The sequence below is a fragment of the Leopardus geoffroyi genome, chromosome A2, assembly GCF_018350155.1.
Source record: "Leopardus geoffroyi isolate Oge1 chromosome A2, O.geoffroyi_Oge1_pat1.0, whole genome shotgun sequence".
Classification (NCBI taxonomy): Eukaryota; Metazoa; Chordata; class Mammalia; order Carnivora; family Felidae; genus Leopardus; species Leopardus geoffroyi.
This window is the reverse complement of record NC_059331.1, coordinates 161,647,506-161,668,467: the sequence shown is the minus strand read 5'-3', so window position 1 is coordinate 161,668,467 and position 20,962 is coordinate 161,647,506. Positions and strand designations below refer to the sequence as shown.

The 20,962-nt window shown below is 43.0% G+C and overlaps 1 protein-coding gene across 1 annotated transcript in view; it reads right to left on the bottom strand.

Moving 5' to 3' along the window:
• The window catches only part of CNTNAP2 (contactin associated protein 2), a 1,977,252-nt gene that overhangs the window by 190,595 nt on the left and 1,765,695 nt on the right, over window positions 1-20,962 (bottom strand). The window contains exon 18 of the mRNA XM_045496029.1: window positions 19,441-19,677. Within this exon, the coding sequence (XP_045351985.1) occupies window positions 19,441-19,677 (237 nt within the window). The remainder of the gene's footprint in view (window positions 1-19,440; window positions 19,678-20,962) is intronic.

Here is a 20,962-nt window from a genome sequence, read left to right as displayed (position 1 = left end):
AGGAGGAGACATAGAATTCGAATGGGGCTCCAGGCTCTGAGGTGTTAGCACAGAGCCCAATGCGGGACTCGAACTCACAAACCGCGAGATCATGACCTGAGCCAAAGTTGGACGCTTAACTGACTGAGCCACCCAGGTGCCCCATAAAAATTATGTTTTGATAGATAATATCCAACTGACCTCTAAAAGTTCATTTTTGCACAGTCTTTTATGAACTCTTAGTGTCCGTTGGAATCCCCATTCTCTCCATGCTAGGATATCAGCAAATGAAACTTTTCAACCTGGAGAGGATTTCAGCACGTTAAATGTGGTGCTCAGTGCTAACAGCCTCTTGGTAGCCTCCCAGTGGACCTTTCTCGGAGGCGCATCCATTTTGCCAGACTTTTCTCTTGAATTCTTTGTTCTCCAGGAAAGAGGCGCAAATTAAAATGGTAACCATTTTTGGCTTGTTATTTTCACGACAATGAAAAAAGGGGAAAAAAGAAAATGGTGCTGATTGCATTCAGAGAACCAGGCTTTCTCACGTTTGCTGGCATTGAGTTTGGGAAATCAGATTGGCTCCACAGATGAAAAACCATAAACATTTCATACCCTCTAATGCTACCTCTCCACACGTGGCAATCCATCCTAAGTAAATAATGTAAAATACCAAAATGCCATTTATAAAAACATTTACCGCAGTATTATTTACAATAAAAAATTGGAAACAATTTCGAGAGCAGAAATAGAAATTGCCATTTCCCTATTGTGAGATACTTAGGTTAAATAAATTTTGGTAAACCTACTGGATGGAATATTAAGTAGTCTTTTTAAATAATGGGTATGAAGACCAAGTAGTTTCAAGGAAAAATGTTTATGCTATATATGCTAATATTATGTTCATAATGATGCACAGTACATTATAATAATATAAATTGATTTTAGGAACTTGAAATACATTTTCCTATAGTGCGATATTCTAACATGGACCAATAACTAAAGATTATTTATTTGGTAATGTAACTAAATTATAGCACTATCCTGAATTCTGAATCTTAGTAGCAAGGGAGCCTGCTAAAAGGAGCAAGGATACGGTTCTTCTCTCTCTCTGCCAGAACAAGGCTGGCCTCAGGCAAGATCATGAAAGAAAGGGAGGTATCTTTGATTGCCTCCCGAGTCCCTCCCAGACACTTCTGAAGCTCCTCAACTCATGTCCTCCCAGAATTCACCATAACCACTTCCCTAGAGCTTGCCCAACGCCTTCCTCACTCCTCAATGACACCTGGCTCCTTGAGGACACAACCTCAACTATCCAACCCACATTCAGGTGTCTCGCCCTTCTCCTTGACCCACTGCTGCTCACTCAAATGATGCTCTAATTAGTTGACTATGCAACCACAGGAAAGAAAATGGGCAAGTAGGTGGTGCAAAGAAAATCCTTTTAGGTGGAGAGTAGCTGGTCTGTCATGCATTCTTTAAATTACTCCTATTTTTTCCACGATGTCTTCCTTCTGAACGAAGAGATGCTTTAAAAGTTTAATTAAAAACAATTCCCTCCATTGTAATGAGGATGGTAAGTGAGCCACTTTGGGTGTATGTGTGTGTGTGCTGGGATGGGGGAAGAGTCAGCAATCTGAAGGGGAGAGACTGGGCAGTGGCAGAGATTTGCTTATATCATTTGTTTTTACAGAAGAGAATGGCTACTACTATGGTCTGAATGTTTGTATCCACCCACAAAGTCATATGTTGGAATCCTGACATCCGAAGTGACAGTGTTAGGGGCACCTGGGTGGCTCAGTAAGTCAAGCATCCGACTTCAGCTCAGGTCATGATCTCACAGTTCGTGAATTGGAGCCCTGCATCATGCTCTCTGCTGTCAGCATGGAGCCTGCTTTGGATCCTCTGTCCCCCTTTCTCTCTGCACCTCCCCTCCTTGCTCTCTCTCAAAAATAAGTAATATAGACATTAAAAAAAACCCTCCAAAATCCCAAAGTGAGAGTGTTAGAAGGTGGGGCCTCTGTGAGATGATTAGGCCATGAGGCCGGAGCCTGAATGACAGGATTACTGATGTTCCTTTTATAAGGCTCCATAAAAAGAGGCCCACAAGACCTCCCTAGCTCCTTCTGCCAAGTGAGGACACAATGAAAAGTCTGTGGCCCAGAAGGGGACTCTCACCGGACAATGCTGTCTCTCTCATCTGGGACTTCCAGGCTCCAGAAAGATAAGAAGCAGATTTCTGTTGTTGATAAGCCACCTGTTGGTGCTATTTTGTTAGAGCAGCCTAAATGGACTAAGACATCTACTCTGCATTCTGGAATGCTCGCCGGTTGTGTCTCGGCTTACGAATTCTTTTACTCTTGTCTCGAGGATGAATATTTAATGCGTGTTATAATTTTTACGTTACTCTTTGGCCAGAGAAAGGGAGGCTCATGCTGTGATCAGAGCCTGACTCTGTAGTGGGAAAGAAGGCTCATGGGCCACACCAAGGCCAAAAGCTCAGGGCCCGTCGCCTGGGCTCCTGTCTGTAATAACTGCAATGACGTGAGAGACAGTAGTAGCTGGCGAAATGTGTCCACACTTGCGTCTCCTTATAAAAATGGATGCAGAGATTTATTGGTAATTGCTATGTTTTTGGTAATTCCCATTTTTTTTTGGAATTTCAGTTATCAGAGGTGTATCCCCTATAACACAATCTCCAGACTAGGACAGAGTTACTGCAATCCTTCAGGGACCACCAATCAGCAATTCAAAGCATGAATTTCATCAGTAAGAAAACTCGCAGGGCATGTCCTGTATTTACCCTGTGAATCACCTTCTTTGTTATAAAGCAATCTACAGTGGTCTCTCATGTCCAAGAATTTATTTGGTCAGACTGTCTATGTCCCTTGTTTCATTTGTCACTTTGTGTATTTGGAGAGAAAGGTACTCTCCACTATTAACACAGAATCATGGACAAGGTGTGTGGGTGATGCCCTAAACAACACAAGAAATATCTTGTATCTTGTTGTCTGAGACTTATAGTTAGAAATGGATAAGCCCTTGGGGCGCCTGGGTGGCTCAGTAGGTTGAGTGACCAACTTCGGCTCAGGTCATGATCTCACAGTTTGTGAGTTCGAGCCCTGTGTCAGGCTCTGTGCTGACAGCTCGGAGCCTGGAGCCTGCTTCCGATTCTGGGTCTCCCTCTCTCTCTGCCCCTCCGCCTCTCATGCTCTATCTCTCTGTCTCAGAAATAAATAAACATAAAAAAAAAGAAATGGACAAGTCAAATTGTTGTTCTGACCCTGCTGTCTGTGTGCGTGCACATGTGTGTGTGTGTGTGTGTGTGTGCATGTATGTGTTTCCTCGATCAGCCACACACAGAGAGCCCCAGGAAATGAGGCAACGAAAGAAGGAACAATTATTCAGAACTTTGGGGCCTTAGGCCTTTGCTCAGCTTTCAGGTTGGGATGATAGAAAGAGAAAGACAAATCGGGCACGATGTATTCACTGCTCTCCATGGAACTCACTAGCTTGCCATTTATATGGGACAACTACTAAGGGAAGTATGCCCTGTAGACATGATGAAATAGTCAAGGGCAATGTGGACATGGGGGAACAGACCTGCTTGCAGGGGAGCTGAAAATGTGAGACATTTAAAAGTAAAAGACATTTAAAAGCCAATTTGTTAGACAGGTTCTTTTTAGATTCATGGAAGAAAAGAAGTGTAGAGAGTTTCAGCTGGGTCGTGGAGCTCGTATGTGAGAAAAGATAAAGAGTGTTATTTTGTAAAATTCATATTATTGAGAGTTAGTGATTATTTTAAGGCTTTCTGGGGTGTTGGGAGAACAGTAACTGCAAAGTGGGCCAGAGACCATATGCCATCCTTGTCCCCGGAGCATATCATTAAGGTGTCAGTAAAGGAAAGAGTAGACTATGGAATTTATCAGCTGTTAAATACCTCTTCTGTGTCAAGCTTCAGGTTAGGCGATTTTACTTGTCTCCTTGGAGTTGTGAATTCTGAAGGTGCACAGATGTCCCTGAGTTCTTAAAGGCATAGGGATTTGAACCCAGAGTCTGACCTCCACTGTGTCTAAAGATATTTCCCATTTTTAGTAGAGACGATGGTACAGGATAAAAGAAAACTTTCCGGTGGCCAGAAAAGTCTAAATATGGAATGAGCTGACTCACGTGGTCCTGAGACCTATCAAGCACAGTCTGGATCCCATCGAGTGAGTGTGTTATAAAGAAGACACTATTTTGGATATTATATAAGGTGCCAGGGCTCCCCAGTTGTAATCCCGATCTGTCATTGACTAGCCAGGTGAGTGTAGATAATAAACTTCACCTCTGGGAGTCTTAGCATTCTCATTTATAAAAATAGGGGACTAACACCTACATCTTAAAATTGCTGTGATGATTAATAAGGTAAGATATGGGAACCTACTTAGTTTAGTGCCTGGCATAAAATGAGGTGTTCAATAAATGTCAGTTGAAGAGAACATAATATCCTCTCCAACCGTGAGATACTTTGATTTTGTGACAAAAAAAAAAAGAGCTTCACGAACTCTTAACAATTTATGAGTAACTGAAGAAAGTATTGAAATAAGTAACCCAATGACATTTGAATGTTAGGGCAAAGCTGAAAGTCTGAATAATGATAAATTCATCATGGCAACAGAAATAAAACTTTTTTTTTTAGAAATAAAACTTTTTGAAAGAGCCCTTGATATTTTTAAAGAAATTAGGAAGTGCTGTAACAACCACATGTGGCTTCTGATCCAGTAGGATACTGTAAAAAGTCATAGAAGATAACATTTTTTGCCTGTTTAGTAGGAATATCAATGTGTTTGCAATTTATAACTTCAAGTTGATTTATAACTTCAAGTTTTAAGTTGATTCACCTGACAACTTACATTTTTAACTGAATTAACAAGATTCCATTATAAGGAATTATAAAAGCCAACAGGTTAACAGAGCCATTTAAAAGGGATTTAAACTAGATTACTTCAAAGGTAAAGTTTTAGAAAGCATTTTACTTATAATCTTACTAATCTCTGACTCTGAAATCTAAGAAGTGGCTGGCAATGACTTTGTGCAAATATTTAGGCTACATTTGATTAAACTCATACCCAGATTGATCATCTGAACTGGAGTTGTCACCCTTAATCAGGGCACAGAGGGGCAGAGAGACCATTAATCTCCTGAGATAAAGGGAAAATTTTAGATGGGGTTTCTAGAATGCAGCAGTCACTTTTTATTTTTTGAAATTCTGTAAGGATTCAAGGAACAAATATTCTTTTCTAAAGACCTCACGAATAACCCCAAGAGGAGCCTTCAGAATCCATTCTCATTTAATCTCAAATGTGCTTGCTGCTTTAATGCTGTTCCAGGCCAAATGATTCATGACAATTCTATGATACAGACGGGAAGGTAACCAGGGCCCCGGTACTTCAGAGCTGGACAAGGAAGGCAGGCTGTGGAAGGTTCCAAGTCTGAGGCCTAACATCTGCTGAACTTTGTCATCCCTGAGCTTCCAGATAATACGGGACATTGTGGTGCAGAGACATGGGCATGGAAGGCACAGCTCTCTGCCGTCAGTTAGGTAACACCACCAGTGTGGATGGCAAAGTCCTGTGCAGGGTTTTCTGGTGGCTTTTGAATGGCAACCCGTCATACCTTCTCTTTAGCAAGAGACCTGGACTCCAGGACCTCTGGCGTCGTGATTGACAGCCTTAACGATAATTTGCATTTTCATAAGATCAGTGTTTTTCAACGTACTTTTACATACACCAGTTCATTTGATCCTCGCAATCCTGTGAATGATACATTTTCTGTAATGAATGAAATTTCAAAGCAACCGAATGCCAAGAGAGTGGTCTGACTGTCCAATTTTGTTTTCCATAATGTTGAAATTGGAACTTCAGGTATTCTTGCTCCATTGTTGTAAATACTGTTAATTTTCCCTCTTTAACTGGGAAACAGTAAGAAAGTCCAGATCCTTTTTTAAAAAAATGAAATTAGTTGAGAATAGTGTTGTTTGTTTGGGGCGCCTGGGTGGCTCAGTCGGTTAAGCGTCCGATTTCGGTTTAGGTCATGATCTCACTGTTGTCAGCACAGAGCCCACTTTGGATCCTCTGTTCCCTTCTCTCTCTGTCCCTCCCCTGTTCATTCTCTCTCTCTCTCTCTCTCTCTTTCTCTCTCTCTCTCTCTCTCTCTCTCTCAAAAACAAACATTAAAAAAAAAAAAAACAAATGTTGTTTGTGTGAATAGAGTGGATTGGAACAGAGGGTTTGAAAGAATATTTTGGCATCATGAAGGTTGTAGAGAGAATGATTCACAAAGGGCCCTGAATGGGGATCCTACTTTAAGCTACTCTTGACCTTCTCCTTAGGGAGGAACAAAGGAAGAAAAATTGTCCATGGGTGCGGAAAATGATAAGTCATTTGTACAAGTTGAAAGGTAGCAAGTTTGCATTAGTCAAGTCTGAACTTTAGGATATCAAAATAAAATCCTGTAGTGTTGAAGTTAACAGAGTTCTTAGAAGACCCCCTTTAACGAAATAGCAGGGATCAGGTGTTAATTACACATCAACGTGCTGATCTTCGAAGTGGTATCTTTAAAGGGGTATGTTTAAAATAGGAATACAGAAAGGGGGTATCCCATTAGACACATATACAATTCTCGGGGTGAGGGCAAAAACTGAAAGGATGAGAACACAGTTTTGGAAAATGGAAAAAAATTCCTATTCTCTTTTTTTTAAAGCCCTCCACCCCCTGCTTTTTTAAAGAGCAGTTTTAGGTTCACAGCAACATTGAGAAAAAGGTATAGAAATTTCCCATATGCCACCTGCATACCTACACATGGGTAGCCTTCTCCACTATTAACGTCCCCCACCAGAGTAGTACATTTGTTACAATCAGTGAACCCACAATGACACATCGTTATCACCCAAAGTCCATAGCTGACATTAGGGTTCATTCTTGGTGGTGTACATCCTACGGGTTCGCACAAATGTATAATGACACGTGTCCATCAATATAGTATTGTACAGAGTATTTTGCTGCTCTAAAAATCTTCTGTGCTCCACCTACCTACCCCCCTCTCCCTTCCCCCCAATCCCTTGCAACCACTGATCTTGTTACTGTCTCCATAGTTTTGTCTTTTCTAAAATGTCATGTAGATGAAATCATACAGCACATAGCCTTTTCAGATTGGCTTTTGTCACTTGGTAATATGCCTTTAAGTTTCTTTTGTGTCTTTTTATGATCTGATAACTCATTTCTTCTTAATGCTGAATAATATTCCATTGTCTGGATGTACCCGTACCTGTTTGTCCATTCACCCACTGAAGGATATGTTGGTTGCTTCCAAGTTTTGGCAATTATGAGTCGAGCTGCTATAAACAGCCATGTAGAGTTTTTGAGTGAACATTAACTTTTTAATTCCTCTGGGTAAATGGAATTGAATTTGAATTTGAATTTGGGTAAAAACTCGGAGCATGATTGGCAGATCTTATGGTGAAAGTATTTTTAGTTTTCTAAGAAACTACCAACCTGTCTTCCAAAGGGACTACACTATTTCACATTCCCACGGGCAATGAGTGAGAATTCCTGTTGCCCCACATCCTCATCAGCATCTGGTGTTGTCAGTGTTCTGGATTTTGGCCATTCTTCTAAATGTGTAGAGGTATCTCCTTGTTGTTTCAACTTGGACTTCCCTGATGACATAGGATGTGGAGCATCTTTTCATATGCTTTATTTGCCATCTGTCTATCTTCTTTGGTGAGGTGTTTGGCCCATTTTTAAACTTTTATCTATTTATTTAATTTTTGTTTTATTTATTTGAGAAGAGACAGCGACAGTGCGCGTAGGGGAGGGACAGAGACACAGGGAGAGTGAATGCGAAGTAGTTCAGAGCTGCCAGCTCAGAGCCTGATCCAGGGCTCAAACCCACGAAACCAGGAGATCATGACCTGAGCTGGAAGCAAGAGTCAGACACTCAACTGACTGAGTCACCCAGGTGCCCCTGGCCCATTTTTAAAGTTCCCTATTCTTTCCCTATTAAAAACAAAGGAAGCAAACTTCACAAAATATTATTGGCTAGTGGGGTATAAATTGAAGGGGTTAAAATGATCTGAATCCTAAAATATTTTGTCCAATCAAATTTTGTAACATTAAAAGCAGGTAAACACTTCTTATAAATATCAATAATATTGTTTCAGAGACAAAAATTTTAATTGGGATGTTTTTAAAATTGTTTTAGTTATTTATTTTTTTGAAATGTTTATTTATTGGGGTGCCTGGGTGGCTCAGTTAGTTAAGCGATGAACTCTCGATTTTGGCTCAGGTCACGATCTCACAGTTCCTGAGATCAAGCCCTGAGTAGGGCTCCATGCTGAAAGCTCAGAGCCTGCTTGAGGTTCTCTCTCTCCTTCTCTCTGCACCGCCTCAGCTCACAAGCACGCACTTTCTCTCGCTCTCAGAAATAAATAAACTTAAAAAATAAAATAAATGTTTATTTATTTCTGAGAGAGAGAGAGAAAGAGAGAAAGAGAAAGAGAAAGCATGCACATTTGTGAGCTGGGGAGGGGCAGAGAGAGAGAGAGGGAGAGAAAGAATCCCAAGTAGGCTCCAAGCTGTCAGCACGAAGCCTGACAGGGGGCTCGATCTCAGGAACCATGAAATCATGACCTGAGCCCAAATCAAGAGTTGGATGCTTAGCTGACTGAGCTACCCAGGTGCCCCTAAAATTCTCTTTTAAATTCTTTAGGTTTTAATAATATATGTTTAAGTGGTTTTATTTTTGTCATATTTGAGATTCATAGGGTTTCTTAAATCCTTAGACTTGAGATTCATTCATGAAAAACGTTTTTTAAAGAGTCTTCTCCCTTAGTCAAACTCCTGGCCCCAGAATTAGGTTGAGACCCACTACGATTAGCCACGCTGATGAGACTTTAAAAGTGGCTTTACCGTTAGAACCTTCAGAATGGGTTGGTTCCATATGTAGGCTTCACTCAGCACTTTGTCTCGTTTTCCCTTTGTATTGCAGTTGGGTCAATCACTTCCACTTCATTCCAAGCCTGGTCTCATTCATCTCTGTCAATTCACTGCATCCCACATAGTAAGCTTTTAGTAGGTGTTCCCACATTACACTAAACTTGTGCTCCGTGCATGTGAAGAAATTAAATTATTACTAATGATCAGCTCCCTGACATTACTTCACTCCTACAGCACATGGACCTGTTAATTTTTACTGCCAATAATTCAATTCAATTGAGGATCTTTGCTTTATAGAAGTTTAGAAGCCACCTTATTTTTAGTGAACTCATCACTTCATCATGTGTCCAGACCTCATGAAAATAATACCTTTAAAATGCCAAGCAAGGGATGGCTCAGAGAACTCAGATGGGCCTAATAATTTCCACTTCCTGTGGATTTGGCCTTAATGGGAGAAAAAAAAAAGCAAAATATCCACTTACCTAAGTCAACCATGACTATAATCAAGCACAACTGATAGAGGGAAAGATATGTAAATGAGGTCAAAGTCAGGTTGATCTATAAGATGGGCCAATTAAAAGCATTTGACAAGTCAGTTCAAAAACCTCCAGGCTTGATCACTGAAGAAAGTAAATCTCCTCCAGCCAAAGGATGCTTAGAATGAGCCCAACGGCTAAGGCCAGAGCTGCCCGTTAGAAATGATGAGCACGCAAAAAGGTTGTGGGGCAGAGAACTGCTTGTCAGGGGCAGGTCTTTACGCCCTGCAGATGTAAAGTGCTCAAGGAAAATATGGACTGTGGTGAATGAACCCGCTTGAAAGGGTGAGTGATTTAAGAGCAAAACCCTGCAAACAAATTATTAGACTGGTTCCTTTTCGGTTCACGAAAGAAACACATAGAGTTTCAACGGAAGCCATGGCAAGTGACAGCGTTAGTTTTGTAAACTTCACAGTATTTAGAGTTTCGCTTATTGCGGAAGGATGAAGAATAAAAGCATTTAACAACACACACGGAAAAATTGGTTGTATCCAAAAAGGTCCCAAACCTGGTGGGGTATTAGAAAATGACACGAATTTGAAAAACTGCTATTTATCCCATACCTAAAGCAAAGTCCAAAAACTGTGTTCTCATGTGTCTGTTGGCCATCCGGATGTCCTCTTTGGAGAAATGACTGTTCATGTCTTTTGCCCATTTTTAAATTGATCATTTGGTCTTTTGGTGTTGAGTTGTATATGTTTTTAATATATTTTAGATACTAACCCTTTATCAGACATGTCATTTGCAAATACCTTCTCCCATTCCATAGGTTGTATTTTAGTTTTGTTAATTGTTTCCTTTGCTGTGCAGAACCTTTTATCTCGATGTAGTCTCAGTAGTTTATTTTTGCTTTTGTTTCCCTTGCCTCAGGAGACGTATCTAGAAAAATGTTGTTATGGCTGATGTCAGAGAAATGACTGCCTATGCTCTCTTCTAGGGTTTTTATGGTTTCAGGTTTCACCTTTAGGTCCTTGATCCATTTTGAATTTATTTTTGGGCACGGCATAAGATCATCAGGGAAATGCAAATCAAAACCACAATGAGATGTCACCTCACACCTGTCAGAATGGCTAAAATCAACAACACAAGAAACAAGTGCTGGCGATGATGTGGAGAAAAAGGAACCTTGTGCACTGTTGTTGGGAATGCAAACTGGTACAGCCACTGTGGAAGACAGTTTGGAGGGTCCTCAAAAAACTGAAAATAGCACTACCCTATGATCCAGCACTTGCACTACTGGGTATTTACCCAAAGAATAAGAAAACACTGAATCGAAAGGCTATATGCACCCCTGTGTTTACTGCAGCATTCTTTACAATAGCTAAATTATGCAGTCAAATGTTCTACCACTGAGCTATACCCCCTACAATAGCTAAATTATGGGAGCAGCCCAAGTGTTCACTGATAGATGAATGGCTAAAGGAGATGGGACACACACACACACACACGCACACACACACACACAGAGGAATGTTACTCATCCATAAAAAGGGATGAAATCTTGCCATTTGCAACAACATGGATGGAACTAGAGAGAGCATAATGCTAAGCAAAGTAAGGCTGTCAGAGAAAGACAAATACCATATGATTTCACTCATGTGGAATTTAAGAAACAAAACAAACAAAGGGGAAAAAAAGAGACACACCAAAAAACTGTCTCTTAACTATAGAAAACAAACAGGTGGTTGCCAGAGGGGCGGCGGTGGTGGTGGTGGTGTGGGATGGGTGAAACAGATAGATTAAAGGGTACATGTACCTTCACGAGCACTGAGTAACACATAGACTTGTTGGGTCAATAGACTGTATACCTGAAACTAATATAACACTGTATGTTCACTACACCGGAATTAAAAGAAAAAAAGCCCTCCCAAACTGTCTTCTCTAGAATGTCTAGTGTTTTAGAAAGGGCTTGCTTTACCTTCTGGATTTTTTTTAATGTTTATTTATTTTTGAGAGAGAGAGTGTGAGCAGGGGAGCGGCAGAGAGAGACAGAGGGTGGGGGAGTGAGGATCCAAAGCGGGCTCTGCACTGACAGCAGGGAACCCAATGCGGGCTCAAACTCATGACCTGTGAGCTCATGACCCGAGCCCAAGTTGGATGCTCAACTGACTGAGCCACCCAGGTGTTATGTACCCAATGAGTTTTTAAATCCTTTCCTCTAGGGAAGTTAATTGGCCAGGTTTTTCTTTATACCTGGGACCCTACAAAAATCCCCAGGCCAGGGGAAATGAATGTGTTAATTCTTAAAAAAATTTAATGTTTTTATTTATTTGTGTGTGTGTGTGTGTGTGAGAGAGAGACAGAGTGAGTGGGGGAAGGACAGAGAGAGAGACACACACACAGAATCCGAAGCAGACTCCACGCTCTGAGCTGTTAGCACACAGCCCCATGCGGAGCTCGAACTCATAAACCGTGAGATCATGATTGAAGCCAAAATTGGACGCTCAACCAACTGAGCCACCCAGGCCAGGGGAAATGCATTTGCCCACCATGAAATCCGATAGTGATGTGCCAGCTATCTCTGCAGCTTTGGCCTTTTGGAATCAAGTCAAAAGGTTATTCTTTGATCCCTAAGTATTTATGAGCTTTTTGCCCGTAAGTATTTTCTTACTTTTTCCTTCTTTTTTTCTAAGACATTGAAGTAGATTATCTTCCTATGTTTCTATGATATTTTTAAGTTGTAGCTTAAGGTTTGAAGTTTTAAGAAACCTAGAGAAGGGATATTTTCTTCTCTTGAATAACACATTAAGAGGAAAGGGAAAAAGAATTCTATTCTTGTGCTTTTGGGCCTTCATCCAAACCTACAAAGCCTCCTGTTCAAACTGGAAATGAAAAAGAAGCCTGTGAAAGGCATCTCTCTCTGCTGGTTCGAAACTCTCCTGCAGGCTGGGAGGAAGACAGGGGTGGGTAGGCCATTGTCGCCAACAGCTTACCCTAGTTCCTACCACACAGGGGACAGATTCTACGGTACATAATTCCAGTATTTCTTTTCTTTTTCTCTCACATTTGTTCATAAGGTTTTCTATTAATTCATCCCCCCTTCCCCTTCCCAAAATCTTCAAATCTGCTCTAAAAAACAAAACAAAACAAAACAAAACAAAACAGAAAACCAGGCCCCGGATTTACTCTGCTCGCTGTGCCTGGCGTCATGGAGATGTAGCCTTTGTGCTATCTTCACGGTGCTTTGGGCAAAGCTGCCTCCTCCCACACTCCATGAGATAGGAGACACGATGGAAATCCTCTCTCCTCTCGAGGTCTGCCTGGGACTTGTGTCTGAGGCCTCCCTCCAGCAAAACGGAGTTCTGAACTCTTTTGGGCTCGCCTGGCTCTGGTTGGGCTTTGTATTAGGAAGGGACGCAGCCATTGCTGACCCAAGCTGACTCTTGACAGGGGTGGATAATTTGCACCAGGAACTGCACAACCAGGCACGACCCCATGCAGGGATGATTGCCTCCAATCCTCCAATTACACCTTCCAGAATCACTACATATTCCTCAGTCCATCAGGGTTTAGGCGTGGACACTACATTTCCACCTTCAGAATACTGTTAATACCATAATTAAGTAGAACGGACATTTTATGACACAGCCCTTGCTCCGGAAGTAGCAGAGTGGCAAGCCAGTACTCGGAGGTAATCGAATGATGCCAGTTAGGCATCTGACATTTAAAGCTTTTAGGGAAGGACTAAGGAACGACATGATTTAAAGTGAAAACAACAACACCAGCAAAAAAAAAAAAAAAAAAAAAAAAAAAAAAAAAAAAGAAGGAGTGTTGAGAATGGAAAGTGACATCTGCTGTTGGACTGATGTGCCAGACTGTCTATTTGGAAAGCTGTTCACACCATTCCATGCGATGCTCACGGTGGAATTAAGAAGCGGGTGTTTTGTAGTTCTGAAGATGAGGCCAAGGGGAGCTGAAGAGTTTGCTCAAGGTTATAGAACCCGCAAGTGCAGAAGCTGGATTCAAACTCACATTCAAGTCCGTCCTCCATTTTCTTTCTTTTTTTTTTTTTTTTAATTTTTTTGTTTTCAACGTTTATTTATTTTTGGGACAGAGAGAGACAGAGCATGAACGGGGGAGGGGCAGAGAGAGAGGGAGACACAGAATCGGAAACAGGCTCCAGGCTCTGAGCCATCAGCCCAGAGCCCGACGCGGGGCTCGAACTCCCGGACTGCGAGATCGTGACCTGGCTGAAGTCGGACGCTTAACCGACTGCGCCACCCAGGCGCCCCCGTCCTCCATTTTCTATGTGGGGTCTGAGATGGCCATGACCAGTTTCTTCTATCACGTTAACAATACAGGTCTTGAAATGTCAAGTCAGAGTCAGGAGACTCATTGGAGAGCAGGAGATGCCGCGGGACCACAGTGAGGCGCTGTGTGCTCCAGCGACTTTAATGATGGTGGTGACCTCTAGTCCACTACTCAGTCGCTCTGCAGTCCTGGGACCATGCTCCCTCTAATTTTGGCCTTTATCTGAGCGACCAACAAACGAATGTTTGAGAAGCAAACAGAACTCCCTAAACTCAGAAAATGGCTTCAGACTATTTAAAGGTATGTATTTTTCCAATTGCAATTCTGGTTTGGCAGACGAACGTGAAAATTTTTATAGGAAAAAAAGTGCCAACGAGTGAATTAGGGGATATTTTTGTGCCTCCGGATGATAAATTCTTGCTAAACTTGGTGCGGTGAAGGGATCATAATGAAGAAGTGTTTGCAGCAGCCTGGGTGACAGCTAATTCACATCCACTGCTTTCATACACTGTAGATTTCCCTGTTTCTGTAGCAATAAACCATTGGAATGTTTTGAAAATTTCAATGTAGTCAGACTCAACCACACATTCAAGGCTTTCAGACACATTAGGTATTCACTGAATGCTTACTAAACAAATGAATCAATCAATAAATACAGTTGACACCTATATGTTCCCACCCCTACAAAACAAGAGAGGGAAAGTCTTTGTTCGGATCTTATATCCTAAAAAAATTTTGTGATATACTCTGTATCCAATAAAATTCTGCTTTTTTAAAAAAAAAATCTTTAATGTTTATTTTTGAGAGAGGGGAGACAGAGTGAGAGCAGGGGAGGGGCAGAGAGAGAGGGAGACACAGAACCCGAAGCGGGCTCCAGGCTCTGAGCGGTCAGCACAGAGCCCGACGTGGGACCGCGAGATCATGACCTGAGCGGAAGTTAGAGGCTTAACTTACTGAGCCACCCAGGCGCCCCTAAAATTCTGCTTTTTTTAAATACCAAATCACAATAACTAAAAAGCTTTAAGATTTGGGGTTCTGTGTTTAGTTTTGTATCAACCTACATGAAGGACCAAGCCTTGGTGAGAAGCAATACTACCCAGCGGTGAAGAATGCGAACTTCCAGTCAAATGCCTGCATCCAAATCCCAGTCCTCCTACTTCGTGCCTTGTTAGCACTGGCCAAGTTGCTACACCCATTTGTGTCTCAATCTCCTTCTCTGTCAAATGGGGATGATAATAATAGCACCTACCTCATAGGGTTGTCATGAGTATTAGGTGATGTTAACACCATCACAGAGCTTAGCACACCGTTCAACCCATAGTAAGTTCTCAGCGAATGTCAGCTGTCTTCACAGCAGGAATTAAACACTGAAGATTTTTTTTTAAGTTTATATATTTATTTTGAGAGAGAGAAGGAGAGTGCACGTGAGTGGGGGAGGGGCAGAGACAGAGAGAATCCCAAGCAGGCTCTACACTGTCAGCACAGAGCATGGCATGGCCCTTGGACCTACCAACCTCGAGATCATGACCCGAGCCGAGATCGAGAGTGAGACGCTCACCTGACCGAGCCGCCCAGGAGCCCCAACATTGAGGATTTTTATTAGGACGTGCGTTAGTTTCCAGGAGCTGCCATTGCAAAGTGCCACCAATTGGGTGGTTTAAAACCACAGAAATTGCTTCTCTTGCAGTTTTGGGGTGGAAGTCGGAGCTACGCTTCCTCTGAAGGCTCTAGGGGAGGGTCCCTCCTGCCTCTTCCGGCCTCTGGTGGCCCAGGCGTCCCCTGGCTTGTGGCTGCACCGCTTGAATCTCTGCCTGCACCTTCACGTGGCCTTCTCCCTTGTGACTGTGCGTCTCTATGTGTCCTGGCCTCTTCTTCTAAGGTCGCTCTCATTGGATTTAGGATCCACCCTAACCCAGTATGACCTTGCCTTAATCACATCCGCAAAGACCGTATTTCCAAACAAGGTCACGTTCTAAGGTTCCCGGGGGACATGAATTTGGGGGAGGTGGACACTATTTAGCTACTATAGCATTTAATTATGAAAATTAAATATAGGAATTGTTGTAGCCACTACAGGTCTGCTTTTTTTTTGCCTCTGGTTTAAAAACACAGAGAGAGTTTGCTTCTAAAGATGTGGGTAATTTCTGGTTTGAATAAAACTGAGGTTGATAGTCATAAAATTTTCCAGTGTTTTAGGGTTTGACTCTCTAAGAAGAAACGGGCCTAATTAGCGAAAACTAGCCTTGGCATGGCCAGGCAACCATCCATTTGGTTGCCCATGTAGGTCCCCACTGATCCTGGAGATGATACACCCAGACCCACAGCTGAACCATGAGCACCCCGCCCCCAAGCCAGCACGCCTTTTAATATGCAGGTGGCCTTGGGAGAGCTAATGCCTGAGCTGGTGATCAAATCTTTATAGATTCATTTGAAGAAAGCTGGGAGCCTCCCTGATAAGAGGCTACAGGAAGGCAAAAAGATCTTTCTCGTGTATATAGATTTGCTGGCAGGGGATCGTGAGCAAAAGTGCAGCATCTACAAAGCAAAAGGGAGTCGTCAGGTGCGAGTTGCTTGAATCCAGCCCTGTCCTCCTGAGCTTAATGACATGGCAGCTCATGGTAATTTGATTTACAAACACAGCCATATATTCCCTGAAGAGAAAGAGAAATAGGGAAAGTAGGTAGGGGAGGTGGAAGGATTGAGTCAGAGATAGAGGCTGAGACAAGGAATGTGCTCCCAGGGTGTGGGGGATGGAGAATGAGAGAGGGGGAGGAGGTAGATGCAGATCGAGGTGGTGGGGGCCGAGAGCTGGAGGGGAGAGGAAGGAATGAGGGAGGGGGGAGGGAAGGAAGGAAAGAAGGAGAGGAAGAGAGAGAAACAGAGAATTTAAATAGCGTGTGCCGTTTGCCACCATTCCCCTGATGGCCTCATACCCGGGGAGACCCCTGGCTGGTTTGCCCTCTTGGCTACATTGGGTCCTTGCCTGTCCTAGTGTGCACCTCGCGCGTGTCTGAGTGTGACACAAATGTCTCAAGGTTTTTATTTTCATACACCTTGGCCCCAACAACGCAATCCCTCCTCTAGTGCCCGCAAGCAGGGTAAAGAACTGGGCTCTGTTCAGTGCAGTGAGAGATGAATCTTTCGAGGCCAATTGAACTCTATGCAATTTTCACCGGAGATGCTACTCCGTTCCAGATCGCATGGTCAGGTTGTGTCTGATTTCTGGTTCACAATTAGATATTGTCCAAGCAGAGACAGTTGACCTTGGATCAGAACTCTGCCTCTTAGTACTGTTCTTCCCCCAAACAGGAACAAACGAGGAAGTCAGAGAATACGTCAGTGTATAAAGAGTAGAAAATATAGCACCACAGAAATGAAAGTAAATACAGGGTTTTTACCTCCCCTAAACATAATGGAAGTCACTGTTTTGGTGTGTTTTCTTATAGTTTGCTTTCCTCCTGTATGCGTGTGCATGTGTGCGTGTGTGCGTGTGTGTGTGTGTGTGTGTGCGCGTGTCTGATTTTTTAAAACATGTAATCAGAGTGTCCAGGTATAGAAGGACCTGCCTCATTCACTTAGCAAAATGTTGTGAACATTCCTCACATCCACAAGTGCAGACCTGTATTATCCGAGGACGGCCCACGAAGGACTTTCATGAACTCACTCTTCGGCAGGTGACTGTGGCCACTCTCTCTAGAGGTTGAGTTTTTTGGCTACGGCCCCACTGCAAGGGTGTGGTTATAGGAGCTGCACACAGCTCGAGTCTCCCTGGGAGGTGACCCAGAAACAGAGGGGGCACCTGGCTGGGGGCATCACAGGGAAGATGAAATCCATGAAGGAGCTTGCAAACGAAGCTCGATTCCTTTCAACCAGAACTACCATTTTTCTCCCCAGGTCAAGAGGATACCTGTATTGACTCAGAAAGAGGCCCACGGATACTTTCCAAATATGTTTTTCGGCTTTTATTTTTGTTTTTGTTAAAGCCCTGAATTGAGTCAAACGTAAACTTGCCCTGCTAAACAGACATTAAGAGAATATTTAGGTGTCCTTTGTGTAAATTCTTTGAAATAATGTCATGGGAAACACACAAGCTTCATTTAGCTTTGTCTCTAATGTTGGCTCCTGCCTTTCTATTTGTGAATATTGCTTATTAACCCCCAGAAGTTTTGTATGAGCCATTGTGTTTAACCCAACTCTCCAAAAAAATGAGGGGATCATGATATTCTTTAGATTGGTACTTATGTAGTGGAATCTCCCAGGCATTAAGACTTACTTGATTGCATTCAGACATCACTTTGGCAATGGAATGACTGCATTAAATTAGCATCGAGCACAATGGATGGTAATTGCAAGACTGTCATTTCTACAAGTGCAAAATTAATGTGTTCTGCAAACCCATCCCATTGTGTGGCACAGGAAAATCATGGAACCGTGTTATTCCGAGCAGAAAAAAAGCCCTGTAATAGCACTGTTAACGTGGTATGCCATTATTCAGCAATGGTGTTCTTTTCCACCTCTGTTGTTGTCTTGCGCTCATTCCTCAAACCCTGCCTGACCTCATTTGTATGTTCATATCGTAGCACCGCCAGAGAGTAGCCTGGATGTACAGAGAATGTTATGGAACAATTCCTCCTTCTGTGTGGCATCTTGTGTGAATAATGCCAGCATAAACCATCCCCCATGTATTCATGAGAGTATGAATAGGCTACTTATGTAAAGCTTCTTATTAAGAGATATACCGACCGTTTACAGAAAACTTTACCCAAATACTATACATTCATTTAGACAGGGAAGAGTGATTTACATGCATTTCAGGGGGAGCTTAGGCAAAGCGCCAGCTGTCCCAGGCTCCGTCCCTCTTGTTTATGCATGGGAACGGAAGCCACAGACCAGGTAAGGGCATTTCTTCCAGTCAAGGAAGAATCACGGGGTGTATCTTGAATGACAACATGTATATGCATTGGGCTCCCGTAGTCTGCTGATTGGCCCTGCAGGATTTATTAGGGATTAAAGACTCACTCAAGCCTGAACTACTGCACCAGTAACAGGTGCTCGAAGCTAACTGATCAGAGGTGGTGATCATTCCTGCAGTTCGGCTCAGGCTGAGAACCACGCATAGAGGCATCGTGAGTCCGGGTTCTAATAATGAAAGTGACAATAACTGGCCAGACAGGTTTCCTTGTGAGTCCAGCTCAAATCCAGTCTCTTGGCAGCCAGGGCTGGGGGGGGTGGGGCGGGCATCCGGATTGCCGGCTGTCCTGACTGATCCACAGCAATAATCCATCAGACTTCGAGCCCGCCGACAGACCCCCTCTGACCTCCCTGAGTGGGAGGGTCAGGCCTGAGTCCACCTTTCAGAGGCCACCTACTCTGTCACTCACCATTAAGGTGTTATGGGGATATTTGCTTTGGAATGTTCTAGCCCGTGCGTGGTCTGCCGGAATTGGGCTGAGATTCCTCACACACATATCTGGAGCTCCTCTCCTTTTAGTGAATGACAGAGATCACAGAATGAATGGTTCAGAGAATGAATGGACAGAGATCAGAGAATGAATGGGAGACTTCTCACCTAAGGCGGGAGAAGAATTCTGAACACCTTACTCTCGGAATAGAGCACACTGTGGACAGTTGAACAAACCACGAAATAGATGATTTGGGTTTATCTGTAAAAACGGCCGTGGAAAGTGGCTCTGCCTTACCCTTGTTGCAGAAGGTCCCATCGTAGGCCGTGTTGGAGCAGTCACAGGAGTAGCCGTGGTACTTCTCCAGGCACCTGCCCCCGTTCTCACAGTTGGCCCCGTAGCTGGTGCAGTGGCCCGAACATCCAGATTTGAACCCGGAAGTGACCTTGGCTCTTTCCTCCAGGTCCAGCGTCACCCCGTTCATCCTCAGGGAGCGGATGCAGCCCAGGAAACCCTGCTGGCCCCCGGCACCACCTGGGAACGACAGAAGGTACAGGGCTCAGACGGGATTACCTCTGCTGTGGCTCCCGGACCCAGTGGCGGGAGGCAAGGAGGCTGCTAAGTGCGGCCAGCATTCTCACTTTCCAGCCAGCCCTGCCTAATAGCAAAAGCTAGAAGCTTTTCCCCCTCAGGCCACAATGTCTAATGAAAAGAGGCTGTCTTCTGAGAAGCCATAAATTTGCCACAGAAGATGTTTGGAGATACACAAAAATTATATACACCATTTTGGAAATCTAATCTGGTTTCCTAAAGAAGTTTATAGAAATCTCTAGGTTTCTTTGTTGTTGTTGTTTTAATCTTATGGCATTCACTTCCAGAGCATTATCTATTGAAAGAAATATAAAGAGGCAGGGAAGCATGAATATATTAGCATAGCTAACAAGTCAATTAGTTGGAAGGCATAAATCCATTTGAAATGTGACCACACGACCTGGGTCCTGGCTTTTGTCTTAGGAAATACTTGGCTTTGAAGTTCACATGAAGGCTTCCCGGGGCTTCTGGGGTGGTCAGAAGTTGCAATTGATAATTTTACACGGAAGTCAGCCATACCACACTTATTACCAGGTCACGTTAGATTTCACCGCGTTTGTCTAAATGCCATTGCAAGACATATAGCACAAAGAGCATTTCACTGTGATTTCCTAAGTTACAGCGTTAGACAGAGGCTCATGAGCATGAAAATATTAAAATATTCCTAACAAATTTCATAGAGTCATTGGAGCATTATATCACAAGTGAATTTAATTATGTCTAGAAGAACCTTGGCTACGATTTTTTTTAAGCAGCTGGTACAAAAGGAGGAGCTCAAGCTTACATACATGTCTGCGTCTTGGAGTAATGACTTTTCTGGCAATTAAATAAAATGATCGGTCATTAAAATTATTTATTTATTCCTCTCTCTCTGCCCCTCCCCCGTTCATGCTCTCTCTCTGTCCCAAAAATAAAAAATAAACGTTGAAAAAAAAAAATTAAAAAAAAAAAATTATTTATTTATTTTTTTTCAACGTTTATTTATTTTTGGGACAGAGAGAGACAGAGCATGAACGGGGGAGGGGCAGAGAGAGAAGAAGACACAGAGTCGGAAACAGGCTCCAGGCTCCGAGCCATCATCCCACAGCCTGATGCGGGGCTCGAACTCACGGACCGCGAGATCGTGACCTGGCTGAAGTCGGACACTTAACCGACTGCGCCACCCAGGCGCCCCGGTCATTAAAATTATTAAAAGAAATGTCTGCTGGGGATTTAGAAAAAAATACTG